General features: G+C 41.3%; 1 protein-coding gene across 6 annotated transcripts in view; it reads left to right on the top strand.

Moving 5' to 3' along the window:
- The window catches only part of NDEL1 (nudE neurodevelopment protein 1 like 1), a 47639-nt gene that overhangs the window by 24783 nt on the left and 4516 nt on the right, over positions 1 to 18340 (top strand). For all 6 annotated transcript variants that reach the window (XM_055305135.1, XM_055305134.1, XM_055305133.1 and 3 more), the window contains 7 exons: positions 1529 to 1626; positions 2936 to 3089; positions 4249 to 4397; positions 6318 to 6454; positions 7852 to 8025; positions 11634 to 11725; positions 15235 to 15386. In XM_055305135.1, coding sequence (XP_055161110.1) covers positions 1541 to 1626; positions 2936 to 3089; positions 4249 to 4397; positions 6318 to 6454; positions 7852 to 8025; positions 11634 to 11725; positions 15235 to 15386 — 944 coding nt within the window. In that variant the 5' untranslated portion in view covers positions 1529 to 1540. The remainder of the gene's footprint in view (positions 1 to 1528; positions 1627 to 2935; positions 3090 to 4248; positions 4398 to 6317; positions 6455 to 7851; positions 8026 to 11633; positions 11726 to 15234; positions 15387 to 18340) is intronic.

Genomic DNA, 18340 nt, shown 5'->3' with positions numbered 1-18340 from the left:
CTTGTCAAAAGTCAGAAAGTGGTGTGGTCAGGAAGACTTGGCTGAAACAGAATACTGCAATCAGCCTCAAACTAAGTATATGAAATGATATGTCAATATTAGCGAGAAATCACTCTCAGACCTCTTCGGCATACCCATCCTGAAGTTGGAGTTTCTGGTCTGTTACTTCTTGCTCAGCCTTTGCCAGTGGATTGTGCTGTGTGAACTCTGGGTTTCTATTAATTTACTTTCAAAACTGGTTTAGTTCTTGCTGCCCGGTATAGATTAAGTTGATTCAATTTAGGTGTAGTTTAGCTAATATTATTGAGTCTCTGCTATTGTGCAGACATCGTGCCAGGAAAGAAATAATAATACACAACCTAATAGGGATGCAGGCTAAAGCAAATGCATCACTGTGTGGTAAGTATATTCAGGGGTAGTCTGGTAGGCAAGAGTGTGGGGGATTTTTGTGCTGTCTGGGTGAGGGCAGGAGAGACTTTCTGGAAAAGATGACAGCTAGGTCATCATTTTAAAGGACAAGCAGGAACTTTCCAAATGCACAAGGAAGGGAGAGCCATTCCAGGTAGAGGAAGTGTCCAGACCTGATGTTGCATTATGACGGTTTTGAACAGTATTGCTGGAATGTGAAGTGGAACACTTGGGGGGGGGGCACGGTGTGCTGTAGGAATAAGACATTTGGTCTAGGTGTGAATGGAGGGTGAGTGCAGTGTCCAGCCAGTTGGGGGTTTTTAGGTGGTTTGTCCAAACGCAATGTTAAATAAAACCCTGGCCCCCAATGCTTTGGGAGAGCAACCAAGATGAGAAAATACTGAAGCTGGGGATTAGTGAATTTATGGAGGAAGCTGTGGGGTTAAAAGATAATTAAGTTTTTAGAAATGTAATGATGATGGTAAATTATTGAGAATGCGGTACCTGATTTCCTAGTATGGTCACCTGGCATGAAATGTTTCAGAGAGGCCTTGTGAAGCAGTTGTACAGCAGGGAGGGATGTACAGTAGTAACATCAGCTCCTGTCACCTGACTCCCAGAAGACTGGCTGGCTGTAACCCAACTGCTGAAGCCCCATGTGTGGGATGATTCTGTGGGGCCAGTTCACCTAGAACCTAATGCTTCGACCCAGAGTGCCTCATATGCCTTCATACCTGAGCACATTGTGGATCTCCTGTCCTGCCTTTATCCACAATACTGGTGGTCCCTAAGGTTGGGGCAGTAAAGTGATTCATGTGTCTGACATATAATAGAGAGTTAATCACTCTCAGAATCTGTCGTGTTTAACTCCATCCAGAATGCTGCAGATTTAATGTCCCAGATTTTATACTTCTATTTAGATTCCTATGTTCTCTATTTTTTTAAATTTCCTATGGTTTGTTTTTAATAGCTGTCATTTATTTATTTATAGTGAGCTCTCTGGCCAATGTGGGCCTTGAACTCATGACTCCAGGGTCAAGGGTTATATGCTCCACCGACTGAGATAGCTAGGTGCCCCTGTTTCTATTTAATTTAAAGATTTGTCTTTAATATTTCACAGGCTTTCTTGATCATGGATGGTGAAGATATACCAGATTTTTCGAGTTTAAAGGAGGAAACTGCTTACTGGAAGGAACTTTCCTTGAAGTATAAACAAAGGTAATGTTGAAATCCTGGAAATAGGGGAGGGAATTTGGAATATAGCAACTCTAGCATGTGTGGTTTTTGTTGTTTTTAACCATCAGCTAAATTTAGAGTTTCAGATTTAGGTTTAGGATTCTGGAAATAGTCCTAGCATTGCTTGTGTTTAAATAGTATAACAATACCATAAATCTTCATTACTCAAATTATTGAAAGAGTAAGAAAACTTCATATTTGTGATTTCTTCTGGTAGTTTACCTGCTTTTATGCTCATTACATACATTTGGCTGTCCTTGGCCTTCTGTGTGTGCCCTGATTCTGCCTCATGATGTGGTCTTTGGAGATTCTGATAAGCTGTCCTGGGCGCACACAGCAGAATCTAGTCTCTTCAGGCAAGTTTGATCAGTGTTGGGAGCCAGCATCATTGTGAAGTGGGGAGAAGAGTTTCAGGGGTATGGAGCATTTTATAAAATCTCACTTATTTTAATTAGTTGGGAAAACTTTTATATAATAACCTTCAAGCACCAAAATTTGTCTTAGATTTCTTTTTATTTTTTATTTTTTTATTTTTATTTTTTTTTTTAATTTTTATTTATTTATGTTAGTCACACACACAGAGAGAGAGAGGCAGAGACACAGGCAGAGGGAGAAGCAGGCTCCATGCACCAGGAGCCCGACGTGGGATTCGATCCCGGGTCTCCAGGATCGCACCCTGGGCCAAAGGCAGGCGCTAAACCGCTACGCCACCCAGGGATCCCCTTAGATTTCTTTTTAAAACATACTGTAACATACACATTTTTCTGCTTTGGTTTACAGAGCTTGCTAAGCCTTATCACACCTGTTATTGACTGTTTCATTGTTATTGTTGAAGGCAGTTATTGGGCCAGTGGTTGTAGAAGGGGTCAGTCTGTGGTAGGGGTTTGTAATCTTTTTTGTGCCATAGATTCCTTAATAGGCTGGGGAAACCTGCAACCCCTTCTCAGAATAGTGCTTTTAAACGTATAAGTTTAAATAATAGAATTACAAAGGAAAGCAACTGTAAGTATTAGATGACTTTGTGGCATCGTAGTATGTGCTGCTTTATTAATACCTTAAATAAGAAAGATGTACGAGTCTGTAAAATGTGAGTCCTTCGGGGCCTTTTAACTCACTTTCACTGAACCCTAAATATAGAGTACGAGTTGCTGAACAGATTGTCTTTATTGTGTAGTCTACTTGGTGGTAGTGCCACATTCAGGCCAAATTACTGAACTGATACATGATCATCTTCAAGCTGACCCTGTGATTCTTGCTCTAACTCCTCTTTCCCACTTTATCTCTTTATCAGCTTCCAGGAAGCTCGGGATGAGCTAGTTGAATTCCAGGAGGGAAGCAGAGAATTAGAAGCAGAGCTGGAGGCACAGTTAGTACAGGCTGAACAAAGAAACAGAGACTTGCAAGCTGATAACCAAAGACTGAAGTATGAAGTGGAAGCATTAAAGGTAACCTTGGAAGTAAAAGGGTATCTAATGTGCTGGCTTAGATTAAAATGAGAAATAGATCTTTCTAGGTGGAGCTTCAGAGCAGTAGGCAACCACAAAAATAAAAAAGGCTTTTATTGTTTTTTTTTTTTTTAAAGATTTTTATTTATTTGGCAGAGTGAGCATGCACCTGGGGGTGTAGGGGGTGGGAGAGGGAGGAGTGGGGAGCCTAATGCAGGGTTCCATCCCAGGGACCTGGGATTGTGACCTGAGCTGAAGGCAGACGCTTTATCGACTGAGCCACCCAGGGACATCCAAAATAGCAAAGGCTCAAAATAAATTTTCTTTTCTTTTCTTTTTTTTTTTTTTTTTCAAAATACATTTTCAAAATAAACTTTTCTTTCAGGGAGCCAGGGAAAAGGTGGTTTAGAGTTTCGGAGTTCACTTAGAAACTCTGTAGCTGTCAGTTTTTTAGCAATACTATTCTTGTAATAATGTAATTCCTTTCATTTTCAAAAGCTGCCTGATTTGACAGATTGCCTCACTCCAGGGTACTTTAAAATTATATTTGTGTGAAATACACATTTATTTCATTATTGTTCATAGTCTCTTTGGTTTTGAAGTTTAGTTAGGGTTAAAAAAAAATCCTTTTTAAATAGGGATTTCCAGGAGTAAAAGGATTAACCCCTTTTGCTGCTGTTCAGCACCTGCCTGAGCCAAGTGCTTGAGCCGTTTCTGTGCCTGGGGAGAGCATGGTTCTAGGTAGGTGGGGATGGTGGGTAAGAGTGAGGGAATTGGAACTCAGAGTGGCAGTCTCCTTTCTGCTTCCCCCGGCTGCATTTAAGCCTGAGAATGCAGAGGTCCTCCCACCAACTGTGGGATTTCTGAGGTGGCAGTTTCACTATTGTACTTTTCAGAGAGATCATTATTAGATTTCTTTCTGAGAGGAGAATGGTTGACTCTCTAAATTTATGAGTTAAAGTAGTTGGGATGAATGTGTCTTTTTTTTTTTTTTTTAATATTACAAGGAGGAGAGGGATACCATCAACTCAGATTGTGGGTAAATTCCTTGGATTCCCCCCTACCCTGCCACCTGCACCCATAACTTGGGTTACTTCTTTTATTAAGGAAAACTATATATTAATGACTTCCACTCCCCTTTCTATATCCGTGCCTTCAGGAGAAACTAGAACATCAGTATGCACAGAGCTACAAGCAGGTGTCAGTATTGGAAGATGATTTAAGTCAGACTCGGGCCATTAAGGAGCAGCTGCATAAGTACGTGAGAGAGTTGGAGCAGGCCAATGATGACCTGGAGCGAGCAAAAAGGTAAATGGAGGATGCTTGTTTGGTTAGAATAAGTGAAGGTGGACATCAATGACAGAAATCTAGGTCTGTGGGCTCAGCCTGTCACCTGGGTCTTAGTCCCAGGACATCTCCTTTTGGTGTTTCACGTCCCCTGTAACTGGTCATATCGACACCAACCCCGAATCCCTATCTCCACAGATTGTGCCCTTCTAGGGTTTTCTTTCCCTCTGTCCTTTCCCTTCCCTGCAGGTCTGGTGCTCGGTCCTGTTGGTTTTTCTCTAAAACATGTCTCATTCATCCCTCTCTTTCCCTCTGTGTTCTCTCAGCACTCCCACACTTGTCATGGGCCTTGGATCTTCTTCCCAAAGTCTGCAGTTTCTTCATGGCTGATCTGTCTTTACATCTCAACTCCTTTTTGTTCTCTTTGGCTTTAACACGAACCGATGGATTTTCTCAGAGTGCCGCTTCCCTTACACGATTGTGCGGCACGGCCTAGAGCGGCTTGCTATTACTGTTGCTAAGCTATTATGTAATTATAATTAGTGTTTCTTAACCATTCCAAACTTAATTCCTCTTACTTTGCAATTATTAATATGTAACTCTTAAATGCCTGACTCGATGCTAGAGTTGAGATAACTCTACTCTTAGGGGTGACAGATGTGGACATTTCACCTGAGAAATACTCTGGTGAAGAGAGTGTACAGGCAGCTCTGGGGCCCCGAGGAGGGAGCCTCTAGAGTGCCCTGGGGGAATTGGGGGAAGTTTGCCGGTATTGAAGCTGACTTTGCAAGGAGGAAAGAAGCCAGTCAAGTGAAGAGAGAGATATGAAGGCAGAGAGGCAGGAAGGCTTAAAAGGCAGGAATATTTCACTTTGATTGAAGTGTATAGAGATAGTGTGGCTGAATGGGATGAGACTGGAGGGTGGTCAGGGCCAGATTACAGAGAACTTTGCTCTGTTTGAAAGCCATTCGGTAGGCAATGAGGGGCTTTTTAAGAAATTAAAAAAAAATTAAAAAAATTTTAAAGAATTTTTTTAAACAAGGGAGTAAGATCAGATATTGAGCTGAGAGGATAATACTGAGGAATTGGAAGTAGAGAGGAAGGACCATTGAGGAGTGATCTAGGTGATGGATGAAGAATTAAGCCAGGGCAGAAAACTGGAGGAGAGCAGATGGAATTGAGAGACATCTTTTTTTTTTGGGTATATTTTTTAATTGGAGTTCGGTTTGCCAACATATAGAACACCCAGTGCTCATCCTGACAAGTGCCCCCCTCAGTGCCCGTCACCCAGTCACCCCATCCCCCTGCCCACCTCCCCTTTCACTACCCCTTGTTCTTTTCCCAGAGTTAGGAGTCTGGAATTGAGAGACTTCTTGATAAAAGTGGCCAGGGCATTAGGAGTTCTAACTGGAGGTTATAGAACTTTATTTCTGTAGCAGATAGCACATATTGTCAGGGTGGTGGTGGTGGTGGTGGTGCATAGTAGGTGCTTGTTACTGTTTGCTGAATAAATGAGTAACATAAAAAATGAAGAAAGAGGAGTTAGGAAGTAAATGGAGTGGGAGCTAGGACTTGATGTTTCAAACAAGTAACTAATTCTTAGTGTACTTTAAAATTGTTGAAAAGTTTTCTTCTTGAAAATGTGTAAACTTTGATTGTTTAACATTCAGTGGGGAGATATAATGTGTAATAAATGGCCTTCCTTTAAGGAATCATAGGGAATTTTGGCGGGAATTTAAAAGAATATATTGAATGGCCCGAACTAATAGCAGAGATACTAAATGCCATCAAAAGTCAGAAGGCATTGAGATCATTCTCTTTCAACTGGGCCAGGCTTTCTAGGTCAGGAAATGGCATGAGATCAACTGACATTTTTCTTTTGTATTAGCTATTTGCATGCTGTTTATTTAATTTGTGGACTCCAATTTTTTTTTTCTTAAGGGCAACAATAGTTTCACTGGAAGACTTTGAACAAAGGTTAAATCAGGCCATTGAACGCAATGCATTTTTAGAAAGTGAACTTGATGAAAAGGAATCTTTGTTGGTCTCCGTACAACGGTTAAAGGATGAAGCAAGAGGTAAAAACTGACAACTTTTAAAGTTTATCCTTTACCTTAATGTCTCTAAGTCCGAGTTCTAAGTTAGGTTTGGGATCTGCTCTGAAAGTGCACATTTGTATACTTTTGTCAGGCACTACACTAAGTGTTTTTAGTCTCTTAATACCTATGAGCCAACTCTGAGAGGTAGGTAGTATCCCCATTTTATGGGTCAGAAAACCAAGGCATGGAGAGTTTGAGTTTTGTCCAAAGCCTTAAGAGCTTTTCAGTGGGAATTCAGACACTGGTCTTTTTTCCAAAACCTTAATTCTGTTTCCACTGTTCATGTCCTGCTTGGTTTGTTTTGGTGTTTTACATTTTGCTTCTGTGTAAATAATTTTGTCTTATGCACATAGTAACACTGCATATGTGCACATATTATAAAGAAGAGGCTATTTTCGTCTTTATGATATTCTGCATTCTACCATGTATTAAAAAGAGAGGGAGGGAAAGAGACTTTTAAAGGAAAGTATATAATCACCACATGCATAATATGTGTACAGCACTCTGACTTCCCTCCCCCTTCCCCCCAGCCCCTGGAAACACCATTCTCCTTTCTGTGTCTATGAATCTGATGACTCTAGGGACCTCATATACGTGGAGTTATACAGTGTTTGTCCTTTTGTCACTGGTGTTTTGTCCTTTTTCACTTAGCGTAATGTCCTTGAGGTTCATCCATGTGGTAGCATGTATCAGAATGTCCTTCCTATTTAAGGCTGAATAAGATCATATTAAATGCTTGTATTGCATTTTCTTTATCCATTTATCCATGGGCAGACATTTGAATATAATACTCAGAAATGGGATAACTTTGTATCCTTTTTAAATGTGTGTTCTGTAGGTCAGTTGCATAACTGGAAAAGAAAGTGTTAATTTTGGCTTAAAAATTCAGTATTTGAAAGCAAGAAAAAAATTGCAACTATTTCGAATACTTCTTTTCTAAAACAGAATAGTGCATTTTGACAACTAATAAAAAAATACCCATATAAAATTACAAAAATGTACTTCATTGATTTTGCAGTAATTGCCAAAGTACATCATTTCAAAATAAAAGCAAATGAGTTGAAAAGAATATTTTTGTGTCATATAGGCTCACTGCAAGTTGTTCTTTGGACTCTGCCCTATTTTTATATAATAAGCATAGTTAACTGTTCTCTTAGGTTATAGCATTTGTATCAATTCTAGCATTTAAAAATTATTCTCAAAGATCATTTAGACAGTAGGGTTGTCATTTTTATACCCTGAGAAAAAAAAGTGTTACGTAGGAAACTCTTCTTTTGAGATATAGTAATTTTGGAAGTTATGGCATTTTAGAGGTGACTTTGCTTGGGTGATTTGCTTCCTCTGGTGAGTTCTATTACCTGTGCCCCATTTTGCAGATTTAAGACAAGAACTGGCAGTTCGGGAAAGACAACAGGAAGTAACCAGAAAGTCGGCCCCCAGTTCTCCAACTCTTGATTGTGAAAAGATGGACTCCGCTGTCCAGGCGTCACTTTCTTTGCCAGCCACTCCTGTTGGCAAGGGCACAGAGAACAGTTTTCCTTCACCAAAAGGTTTGTAGTGTCTTTTCTTTCTGAACCTGTGGTAGATTATCCAACTGAGGAGGGTTTGCTGGGGAAGCAGGGCAAGGCACGTGTAAGCGATGGTTTCAGTGGAGAAGTTGGGGAAGTCAAGTGCTCTGTGAGGCAGAAGAAGTTTCCACGGTTGCTCCCACATGGGGAGCAGGGTGATGGTGGCCACATGTAAAACAGGAGCACCTCAATCAATTGAGATTTTAAAAAGAAAGGTTTTCAGGCAAAGTCGACCTTTTGATGATGGCAGTAATATATGCTTATGCCAAAAAATCGAGAAAGAAAAGAGAGGGGCCCATTCTGCAGTCTTACCCCTGAAAGCCAACTACTCTTGACACCAAATTTCCCTGCCATATGTGCTTGTTTGTTTTTGCACACACCTACTTGTTTCACGTTTGGGGATCATTTTTATATATGGTTTATTTCTCTTGCCACTGAACCGATTGTAAAGGACTAGAAGCCTTCCTACACAGACTGTATAGAGACTCGTTGAGCTGCCATTCAGACTCATGTAAGACTGGCTCAGGTGGACACGGCTGTTCTTTTACATGCTTACATGCATACATGTTCTTTTACATGGCTGCCGTTTTCAGAGATGACGTTTGGAGTAACCAATGACTAATACATGGAGAATGTTCCTTTTTCCATCAGCAGAGGTGGTTTTTTTTTTTTTTTAATCCAGATAAGCAGAGAAAACACTTAGCAGCCACTATACACAGAACCTTACAATGGAACCCCAAAGCTCTTAATTCAGATTTATTTTGTTTTTGAGCTTATCGCTATTTCAGCATTTCCTATTCCTCCATACTTTTTTTCTTCCCAAAATAAGTTCTTTCTTCCCCTCTCTTTTTTAAGTAAAGGATTTTATCTTCCAGCGTGATAGAAGGATTTTTCTCTGGGCAGTTAGTGAAGTAAGTGCTCTGTGTCTGTGCCGCCCATTCCAGTAGCCACTAGCCACATGTGACTGTTCACATTTCTATTAATGTTAGTTAAAATTTAAAATTCAGTTTCTCAGTTGCATTAGCTGCATTTCAGGTGCCCAGAAGCCCTTGAATGGATAACTACTTCTCCCACTTTCATCTAGGTATTAGTGTGAAAATACTGTAGAGTCAGAGGTGGTGTTATTTGTACTATGCTTGAGTGTGCTGCTGAGGATGAGAGCAGGCAGGGTAGAGATGACAGCAGCCATCAGAAACTCACTGTCCACTTTTCAGAAGGGCTACTTGGGCATTTGAGGATCTCAGAATTGCTAACATTTGAGAATTAACAAAGATTTGCTTTTAGGTACTAACTAGAATTCTGCAGGTCAGTTCTGAAAATTTGTTAGTTGAGTACTAATCTTCTGAATAGTCTGGAACTTCAGTCAAGGTTAATACCCAGGGAGGTGCCCATCCTCTAATAGCTGATTAGAGTTTTAACTCAGGGACTTGGCTGCGGTGAGCCGGGTGAGGTCAGTGGGACTCAGAGCTTGCTTGCTCTGGCAGAGGATTAAGACATGTCAACTCCAAGGCAGGAAATTTGTCCAAATAGACAGATTTTTAGACTGGAACTGATGGCATGAACTTTCACTAACCTAAAAGCTGCTGTGCGCTGGATCACAGCAGTTGAATGACAAATCAGTCAGGACAGACCTAATGAGAAGCAGGAGGTTAGAGGAATCGGTGCAAATTGGAAGGGCTGAGCCCGATGAAGTGGTCTGTCTTTAATTGCATTTTATCGATAACAATGACTTTCCAAAAAGCATTTAAGACAACTTACCATAAAAGCACAGATTTCATAATTTGTGGAGAACAGGGAGAACTGAGATCTGGAAATCCTTGCTGGGAAAAGTACAGCAGTTTATTTATATCCTGTCAAGTGCCTGTTCTGTGCCACGCACTTTTCTAGGTGGTGGGGGTTGACTAGTGAATAATAAGGTGAAGTCCCTACCTTCAGTGAGATTATCTCCTGGAGGCTAAGGACAGAACAGCAGCAGCAACAAAGCATTTACATACTGAAGAGCACTCTGTAGAAAACGGATGAAAGAATAACAGCTAACATTTATTGAGTATTAACTATGTGCTAGGTATTTAAAAAGCAGAGTAACTGAAACTTCATGATGACTTTATAAATGCTGTCATTAGCCCTCTTCTACATATGGGCAACTTACTAAAGCTCACACAGTTACTGAATGGCAGAGATGGACTTGTCTCTTGCAGTGTAGTCCAAGAGCTATTAACCATCGTGTATATGACTTCAAAAATAAATTGAAGAAATGTGCATGACTGAAAACCTTTGCCGAGAGGCGTGCAAGAAGATGGGAATGTCACCTGAATGGCTCCGATTCTGAATGGGAAGCCTCTTACAGTAGCCATTGTATCCAAATCAGTCAGCTGTTTAAATTCCTAATGACATCAACACAGGGTTTAAGTTGGCAGGTTGATTTTAAAGTTACTCTGAAGAGTAACTGTGCCAAGAAAGTTCGAAATAAGGTGAAGACAAGAGGCTTTCCCCTTCAAGATACCACAGTATGTTTTAACTTTGTAATAATGAAAGCAGCATGTTTCTGGTGAAATAGACTAATTCAGTGGAACTAAAATATATAGGGAATTCAGTATATGTAAAGTGCCATTTCAGATGAGTCTTCACAACGTGATATTAGGATGATTGGCTATCCATTTGGATGAAAAAAAATTTAGGTATTTGATGATTTAAGTGATCTAAATGTAAAAAAAAATTAGGAAAACAAGGTGAGGAAGCCAAAACTTACCTCACCGAAACAGAAAGTTTGAAAGATAAATGTCACATTGAGAAATACAAGATCTGGGAAATCCCTGGGTGGCTCAGCGGTTTAGTGCCTACCTTTGGCCCAGGGCATGGTCCTGGAGTCCCCAGGATCAAGTCCCACATCAGGCTCCCTGCATGGATCCTGCTTCTCCCTCTGCCTGTGTCTCTGCCTCTCTCTCTCTCTCTCTCTCTCTCTCTCTATCTCTCGTGAATAAATAAATAAAATTAAAAAAAAAAAAACAAGATCTATGAGAGAAAGGGTGAATATATATAGCATTTAGTGCCCTTGCCCATTGATTAAAGGAAAGACAACCCGGTAGACAAAGTGCAGAGGATAAACATGATTTCTAGAATAAGATATTAAAATAATTAGTTAAGGAAACAAAAGAGAAAATAAAATGATTATCAAATTGACAAAAAAAAAAGTAACGTCTAATATTATTGAGGGCACAACCATAGAGATTGCTGACATTGGCACAACCTTTTCAGAGAGTGTTTTGGCATTATCTATTAAGGTGAAGAAAATGAGCATATTCTCTGATCCAGCAGTTTTATTTTTAGGAATCTCTTCTCTGGAAATACTTGTCTAGATGTTTTAAGGATATGTGTTCTTTTAGCATTATTCATGATGTAAAATTGGATATATTCCAAATATCCATCAGCTGAAGGAGACCGTTCAGCATACTTAGGGTGTCTCCACTTTAAACCTTACACCCATAGTTTGGCATACTATATTGATTTGTCATTGAGCATATGCTGCACAGTGACACCCAACAACAAAAGGGACCTGCAAGTGTAATCACTCACCTTTTCTTTCTCTCTAGCTATACCAAATGGTTTTGGTGCCAGTCCACTAACTCCTTCTGCTAGGATATCAGCACTAAACATCGTGGGAGATCTCTTACGGAAAGTAGGGGTAAGCATTCCATTATTTAGCCCTCAGTACTGAAGCTGTCAAGGTGTGGAGTTCTTAATTTGGAGTGCGGGAAGAAAGAAGGGTTCCTTCCTGTGGTGAAGGCTGTAAATCGGCAGAGAGGCGGGAGCATCCAGTGACCACTGAGGCTGCTCCCGGTAAACAGCGCCTGGGCTTGGGCTTGCTGGTGCCTCTGCAAAAGGCCCTGTGTGCTGCCCTTGAGATCCCCCTTGGGCACTCTTCGGTTTCCCCATGACTGTTTCTCCATCACGACTCCTCTGTCTTTTCCTAAGATAACTGCTCTCTGGCCTGTTGTGTGTTCTGGACCATTTCTGTATTCTGTGCTTGCCGCAGTCTGCCCTCCCTGGGGCCGCCCCGGAGCTTTCTCCTTGTAGGACTTCAGCACTGGCTCCCGGATAGGACTTGGGGCTCTCAGTTACTTATGCCCGTCTTCTTGCTCCTTGGCCACTTTAGCCTCTGTGCTGTCTCCTTGGCTCTAATCTTGGATTCCAGAACAGTTGGGCTTTGGAAATATTAAACTTGTTTTTCTGCTTATTCAGTTTTTTGCTTTGTAGAATACCTACTCTTTGACTTCATCAACAGTAGGACTCTGGGTTTTTTTAGCTGTCTCTTACTTTTGTTCCTTCCTGCTCATCAGTGATCCCACAGATGGCTTCCTTTGTCACTGCTGACTCATGGTCTTTTTGGCCATGGAAGAGACCTACAGTCTGGATCAGTCCAGCAGTTGAAGCTCTCCTTCCCTGAATCTGGAGTGCAGGAAACAATTACATAACTGTGGACTCACGCCACTGTGAAGTTAGCATCTCCTGCGTGGGTTCCCTTTCCTGTTTCCCTGGGCAACTTTTACCTCTCCCTTCAGTAATTTACCCCTGAAACTGCCCGCGATCCACCGCCCCTTCACTTGTTTGTGAGAGACATCTGCTGAAAAAAGCAGAAATTGCATTATACTTTACATAATGAAGAAATGGGAGGCTGAGGTACAAGGCCCTGTGCTTGCCTTTTCTGACTTACAGAATTATTTTCTGATCATTAGATTAATTCTGAATCTGCAGTTCAACGTTGCTATAAAAAGCAACACACACAAATTATTTCACACAGTCTATAGAGTAATTTTCCCTCGTAACATAACCATTTTTAAATGCTATTTGTTGTAAGAGATGTGACAGTTGGCTCCATAACTCAAAATGATGTGTTTATTTTTTGGTGTCTTGACTTACCAACTTTAAGCAAAAAGATGAAGAATTTAACTCCCACTCTCCCACTTTTAAATTTTCTGTTCTTTTGATAGTTTAAAATCTTTCGCATGCTCAAACCTCTGTTTCTGAATTTATTAGACTGCATCTTAGCTCCCTGTTGTATGTTTGTGTCTATCTCTCTCTCCTGTCTTGAACCCTGCAAAATCAGGTGGAGCTGGGTTCTTGGGTCGTTTTATCTGTAACATCTCAACAGATTTTCATGTATTACATTTTTTATCATTTACTCAAAATCATACCAAGGGTTTTTATATTTGTATCAGAGCTGCCTCGTGTACACTTTCCTTTTCCACATCTCCTCACTTACCTTCTTTTTCTTGTGGGTAGAAGAAACCTATCCTTTCTTGGCTCCATCTCACGTCTGCAGCTTCTTTCTCTCCCTCTGCTGAGCACTCTGAGGGGCTCGCAGGGTTGGCACGCTGCCTCATTTCTCTTCCTGAGTTACTTCTGTCTGTTCCTGGGCTTCACGTCTGCAGCTTTCTCTGTCCCTTGTTTGTTCTGCTGATTAAGTTATGTAATTTATTCAGAAATGGTGCATGAAAGGTGATCTTGGGAGTCCTCCCTCGGTTTGTCCTTTGGGCTGACCTGATAGCCTCCAGGATATCATTGGGACTTCTGGTCTGCGGTTATCAGCCAGCCCCTGCTTGCTCTTCGAAGTGTTTCCCTTTCTACTTCTTTGCCTCCTTTGTCCCGTGACTTGAACTGGAGGCTCCATCCCCACCCCTGCATCCTCTAACACTGAGAATTCTAGGCCATTTGATTCCCACTTGTTTGTTCTCCTCTCTGACTTCTTTTATTACGCTCCTATTATTGCCTCTGTTTATAACCATTCTTCCTCTTTATCTCAGTGGTTAAAGGATCCTGTTCCTGCCTGTGGCTCATTTTGTCCCTCTGTGCCTTGGATCCCATCCCTTCCAGCCTTGATGTCTCCTGTATTTTCAGCCTTTTACTGTATTTTAGTATTTATATACATAATCTGTATGGATTACACGTTATATATAATACACATACTTCATATGTAATATTTGTGTATTACATATCATACAATTTTTTAATCTTACAAAAGTAAAAACAGCTATTCTTTTCCCCTGTATCTCTCTTTAGCTGTCACCCTCTTTCTCTCTTCCCTCATAGCCAAGCTTTTCAAAGGCATGTCTTCATTTATAGTTAGCATGTCTGACTGTACCTGCTCCCCAGACATCCTGGTCTGGACTCAGTTCCCTGCTCACTCCACCAGAACTGCTCATTGATGATCTCAGCACTACCAAGCCCGGTGGATGCTGTTCTGCCCTACTTTTACTTAGAACATTCAATACCGACTTTTTTTTTTTTCCAATGCTTTTTTTTCCTTTGCTGTTCTGTTGCTGTGTCAGGTCTGCTTCCTGCCCATTCCTCTCTGCCATCTCATTGGGTCTTTATCTGCCCACCCTTTCAGGTTGATTTTATTCAGAGTTCTGTCCTTGAATTCCTGATCTTATCATTCATAGCCCTGACTTTGTTACCTGGTATGAAATCTAAGTCTGCATTTCTTTCTTTTTTTTTTTAATATTTTATTTATTTATTCATGAAAGACATGAGAGAGAGAGCGAGAGAGCGAGAGAGAGAGAGAGAGAGAGGTAGAGGTAGAGACACAGGCCGAGGGAGAAGTAGGCTCCATGCAGGGAGCCCGACATGGGACTTGATCCCAGGTCTCCAGGATCACGTCCTGAGCTGAAGGCGGCACTAAACCACTGAGGCCCCTGGGCTGCCCTATGTCTGCATTTCTTGACCACTCTTTCCCCCAGTGCTGGACCTGGTGCTTCCCTTTATACGTCTGTCTTACCGATGCCTCAGACACAGCTTGTACCTGCTAGATGATCATGCTCAGCAGGTGTTTGAATGTGAATACAGGAAATTAGTGTCTCTCTAACAATCCCAACTTAGAAAGGATCATGGGTGTAGGTCAAGAGCCTGGGATGTGTCTACTTGTGTCACATTTTTCTAAGTTGTAAGGTCAAGATTATATCTGTATTCATCAGTAATACTGAGAGGAATTAGTACGTTATTCTAAGCTCATGAGATCGGAGTCAGCAATAAACATTCCCTCTTTTCTATCAGAGGTGATTGATTGTGGCTTGAATGGCTACCATTATCAACACAGAGAGTAATTTTAGTCTTGAAATAGAAATGGTTTGAAATGCAGATTTTTATGTACAGCTACTGTTTTGACAACCATATAATTCCTCCTTCTTTCTGTAGGCTTTAGAATCCAAATTAGCAGCTTGCAGGAATTTTGCAAAGGACCAAGCATCACGAAAATCCTATATTTCAGGGAATGTGAACTGTGGGGTGATGAATAGCAATGGCACAAAGTTCTCTCGATCAGGACATACGTCTTTCTTTGACAAAGGGTAAGTATTGGACATTTTAAACGATAATTTATTTTTGAGTAGTAAAGTTGCACATTATTAAGTGAGCTTATTGGACTCTGAAAAGGTAAATTCAATTTGATAAACCTACCTGAAGTAGGTATCATTCAAGTCTTAGGAGACATAAATCTGTTGTTGTCTTCTGGTCCCCATGGAGTCTGTTGCCCTGAGAACTCTGACACTTCTGTCTTGGGAAGCAGACTCTTGCAGGGCAGCAGTGTTAGGCTCTGGGAGTTAAAGACAACCGTGTTAATAGTTCTTGTTCCCAGGGCCCTTAAAGGGTCTTGGCCAATGATCGGTAATGGTAGAAGAGAACACCGTGATTGTGTATGTGCATACTTTGCAAGAAATGTTTTGTCCGAATATTTTAGAAAAGTATGAAAGCACTGGATCAAATACAGCTTAGAGGATGCAAGTTTTGTATGATTCGAAGATTTTTTTTGGAGGTGGGGGGGGGATTGACAAAACGTGGCATAAGATTGAAGCATCCTTAATGCAAAAACATTTCAGTTGGTACGGAGGTGTATAAGTGAAGAGTAAATGTTTTCTGTTTTCACACCATTTTTGCATCTTTATGCTTGTTTTTAGGCCTGTAAAATCATATTTTTATGCATTTGCTCTGCACTTTTAAAAATTTATGGGATTATACCGTAAATATGGCTCTGCAACACCCCCATCATGACTTATAGTGCCAGTATCTTTCCTTATCAGTGCATTTTGATCTATCTCAAGTTTAAAAAAAAACTAAAAACAAAACTGCATGGTTATGCTTTGATTGAATGTGCCTTCATTTGACTAACAACCAGTCAGAACCTGCAGTCTGGGTGTGTTGACCAGATTCCCAATGGTAGCTGTTATTGGAACAGTAAAGAGGCCCTGTGGTCCCTTGCTCCTGTGTTTTGCGCAGGGGCGCTTGTTTATTCTTGTTCTATGAAAAAGTATAAATACAAGTCTAGAGATGTTCGCAGTTTCTTAAAGGAGCTTGTCCTTTCTGCTTTCCTTGATCACTGTGGCACATTGATGGAGGACTTGACTTGGCACACCATCTGCTCTGAAAAGCTCCTTTTTGGTCACCCTTGTGGAGTGGAGCATCCCGATCCTCTCTTTCCCTTAAGGGATGTCTACCATAAGGGATACATACTTCATTAAGGAGCACATTCTAAAATAGCAATACATAAATCAGAACTTCACTCTAACCATTGGGGTTTCTTAGGGAGAGTAAGTAGAAAGTTAATTTTCCTCAGGTTTAGGAGTTTCAGGCAACCTTGAGGACTCATTTTTATACTATAATGGTAAGTGGAATGAATACATATTTCACATTAAAGTTGCCATTTCTCTGAATAATGCAGGAAACGTTTAGAGGTAGTCTTCACGAGCATTGAGAGCAGTACCTAATTATTTTGTCTGACTTGTAATTTTTCCAAAGTATAATTAACCTCCAGTAGAGCAGTTATGAGTCCTTATTTGGAATCCCATTTCTTGCCTCGGATGCCCTATGACATAAGAACAGAGAGGAACCAGAAACATAGGTTGGGGCGATGCCTCTGTACACAGGGAGTACTCAGAACAGTCTCAATGAGGGAGGGATAACTCAGTTCAGGCTCACTGCTCCTCCATGTGGGCCCTGGTGCACCACCCTGGCTCAGAGACGGACCGGGTCTCAGGTAGATGCGGAGGATTCAGAGTAAGCTGGAACTGGGAGCTTTGGGCTCCCTCACAGAGCCCCCTAGCCCCTGAGGAACATCCTAGATGCATGTGGAGGCTTTATCTTCTGAACTGAACCTGGAGACGTGCTTCCCCAAGAGAAACAGAGATGATACCCAGTTTTGCTTTAAATAGTACACATTTTTAACTGTACTGTTTGTTAATAATTAAATAGGCTTTTGTGGGCCAGCCTCTTCTCAAGTGTTTAGTTTATATGCTAAATGGATTGTCCATCCCCACTCATGTATTAACCTACTTCTTGAATCATGTGTGTCTAATTGCCATATTCCTGAAGCTAACTCTCATGGTTTGGCTGTGTTTATACTTCTTGCTGCTTTGCTTTGCTTTGATTGTGGCTTCCTTCTGGCCTGCCTGGCTTTAAACTCTGGTCTTTTTTTCCTGCTGACCTGTTGACTAGATAGTAAAAATCAGGATGGTATGTACCAGCTGGGACAGGAAGGGTGGGGGTATGTCCCAGTCCTCAGCTTCATTGTTGAGTCTGGCAGTTAAAAGAAGAAATGCCATTTCTTACAGAAGCATAGAAGTGTGTAGTTTTGAGTTTTATCATGAGAGAAAAACTCATGCCTGCCCTGCCTTTCACTCCCAAAGAGTGTGTCTATAGCACTCCCAGAGACCTGTGGGGAGAGTTCATCAGGGGAGGTACGTGTGCATGCTTGTGGACATGCATGTGTCCACTCCGCCATGCCCCTCCCTCAAAGTCCTGTGATGCCGTGAGGCTTGACCACGTGAAGCCAGATGATACACCTCCTCATTAGATATCCGCACATGTGGTTTGAAAATAATCTGTAAGTTTTGGTGGTTTGAGGGCTTCCTAGAAATGGTTTTATCTTTTTTTTTTTTTAAATCTTTTTTTTTTTTTAATTTATGATAGTCATAGAGAGAGAGAGAGAGGCAGAGACACAGGCAGAGGGAGAAGCAGGCTCCATGCACCGGGAGCCTGACGTGGGATTCGATCCCGGGTCTCCAGCATCGCGCCCTGGGCCAAAGGCAGGCGCCAAACCACTGCGCCACCCAGGGATCCCCTAGAAATGGTTTTATCTAGTGTGTGATCGCTTCTGCCAGTTTTTAGAATGTGGCTCGCTGGACCTCCTTCCTGGCATTGCTCTGTGTCCTCCAGCCACTGACAGCCCTTCATGTCACTTCTCTAAACCTCATGTGTAGTACGGTTACTTGACTTCTCTCAAAAACATTTTTTCATCATCATTTTCATT

The sequence above is a fragment of the Nyctereutes procyonoides genome, unplaced genomic scaffold (genome assembly GCF_905146905.1).
Source record: "Nyctereutes procyonoides isolate TBG_1078 unplaced genomic scaffold, NYPRO_anot_genome, whole genome shotgun sequence".
Lineage (NCBI taxonomy): Eukaryota > Metazoa > Chordata > Mammalia > Carnivora > Canidae > Nyctereutes > Nyctereutes procyonoides.
This window is presented reverse-complemented; position numbering and strand designations above follow the sequence as displayed.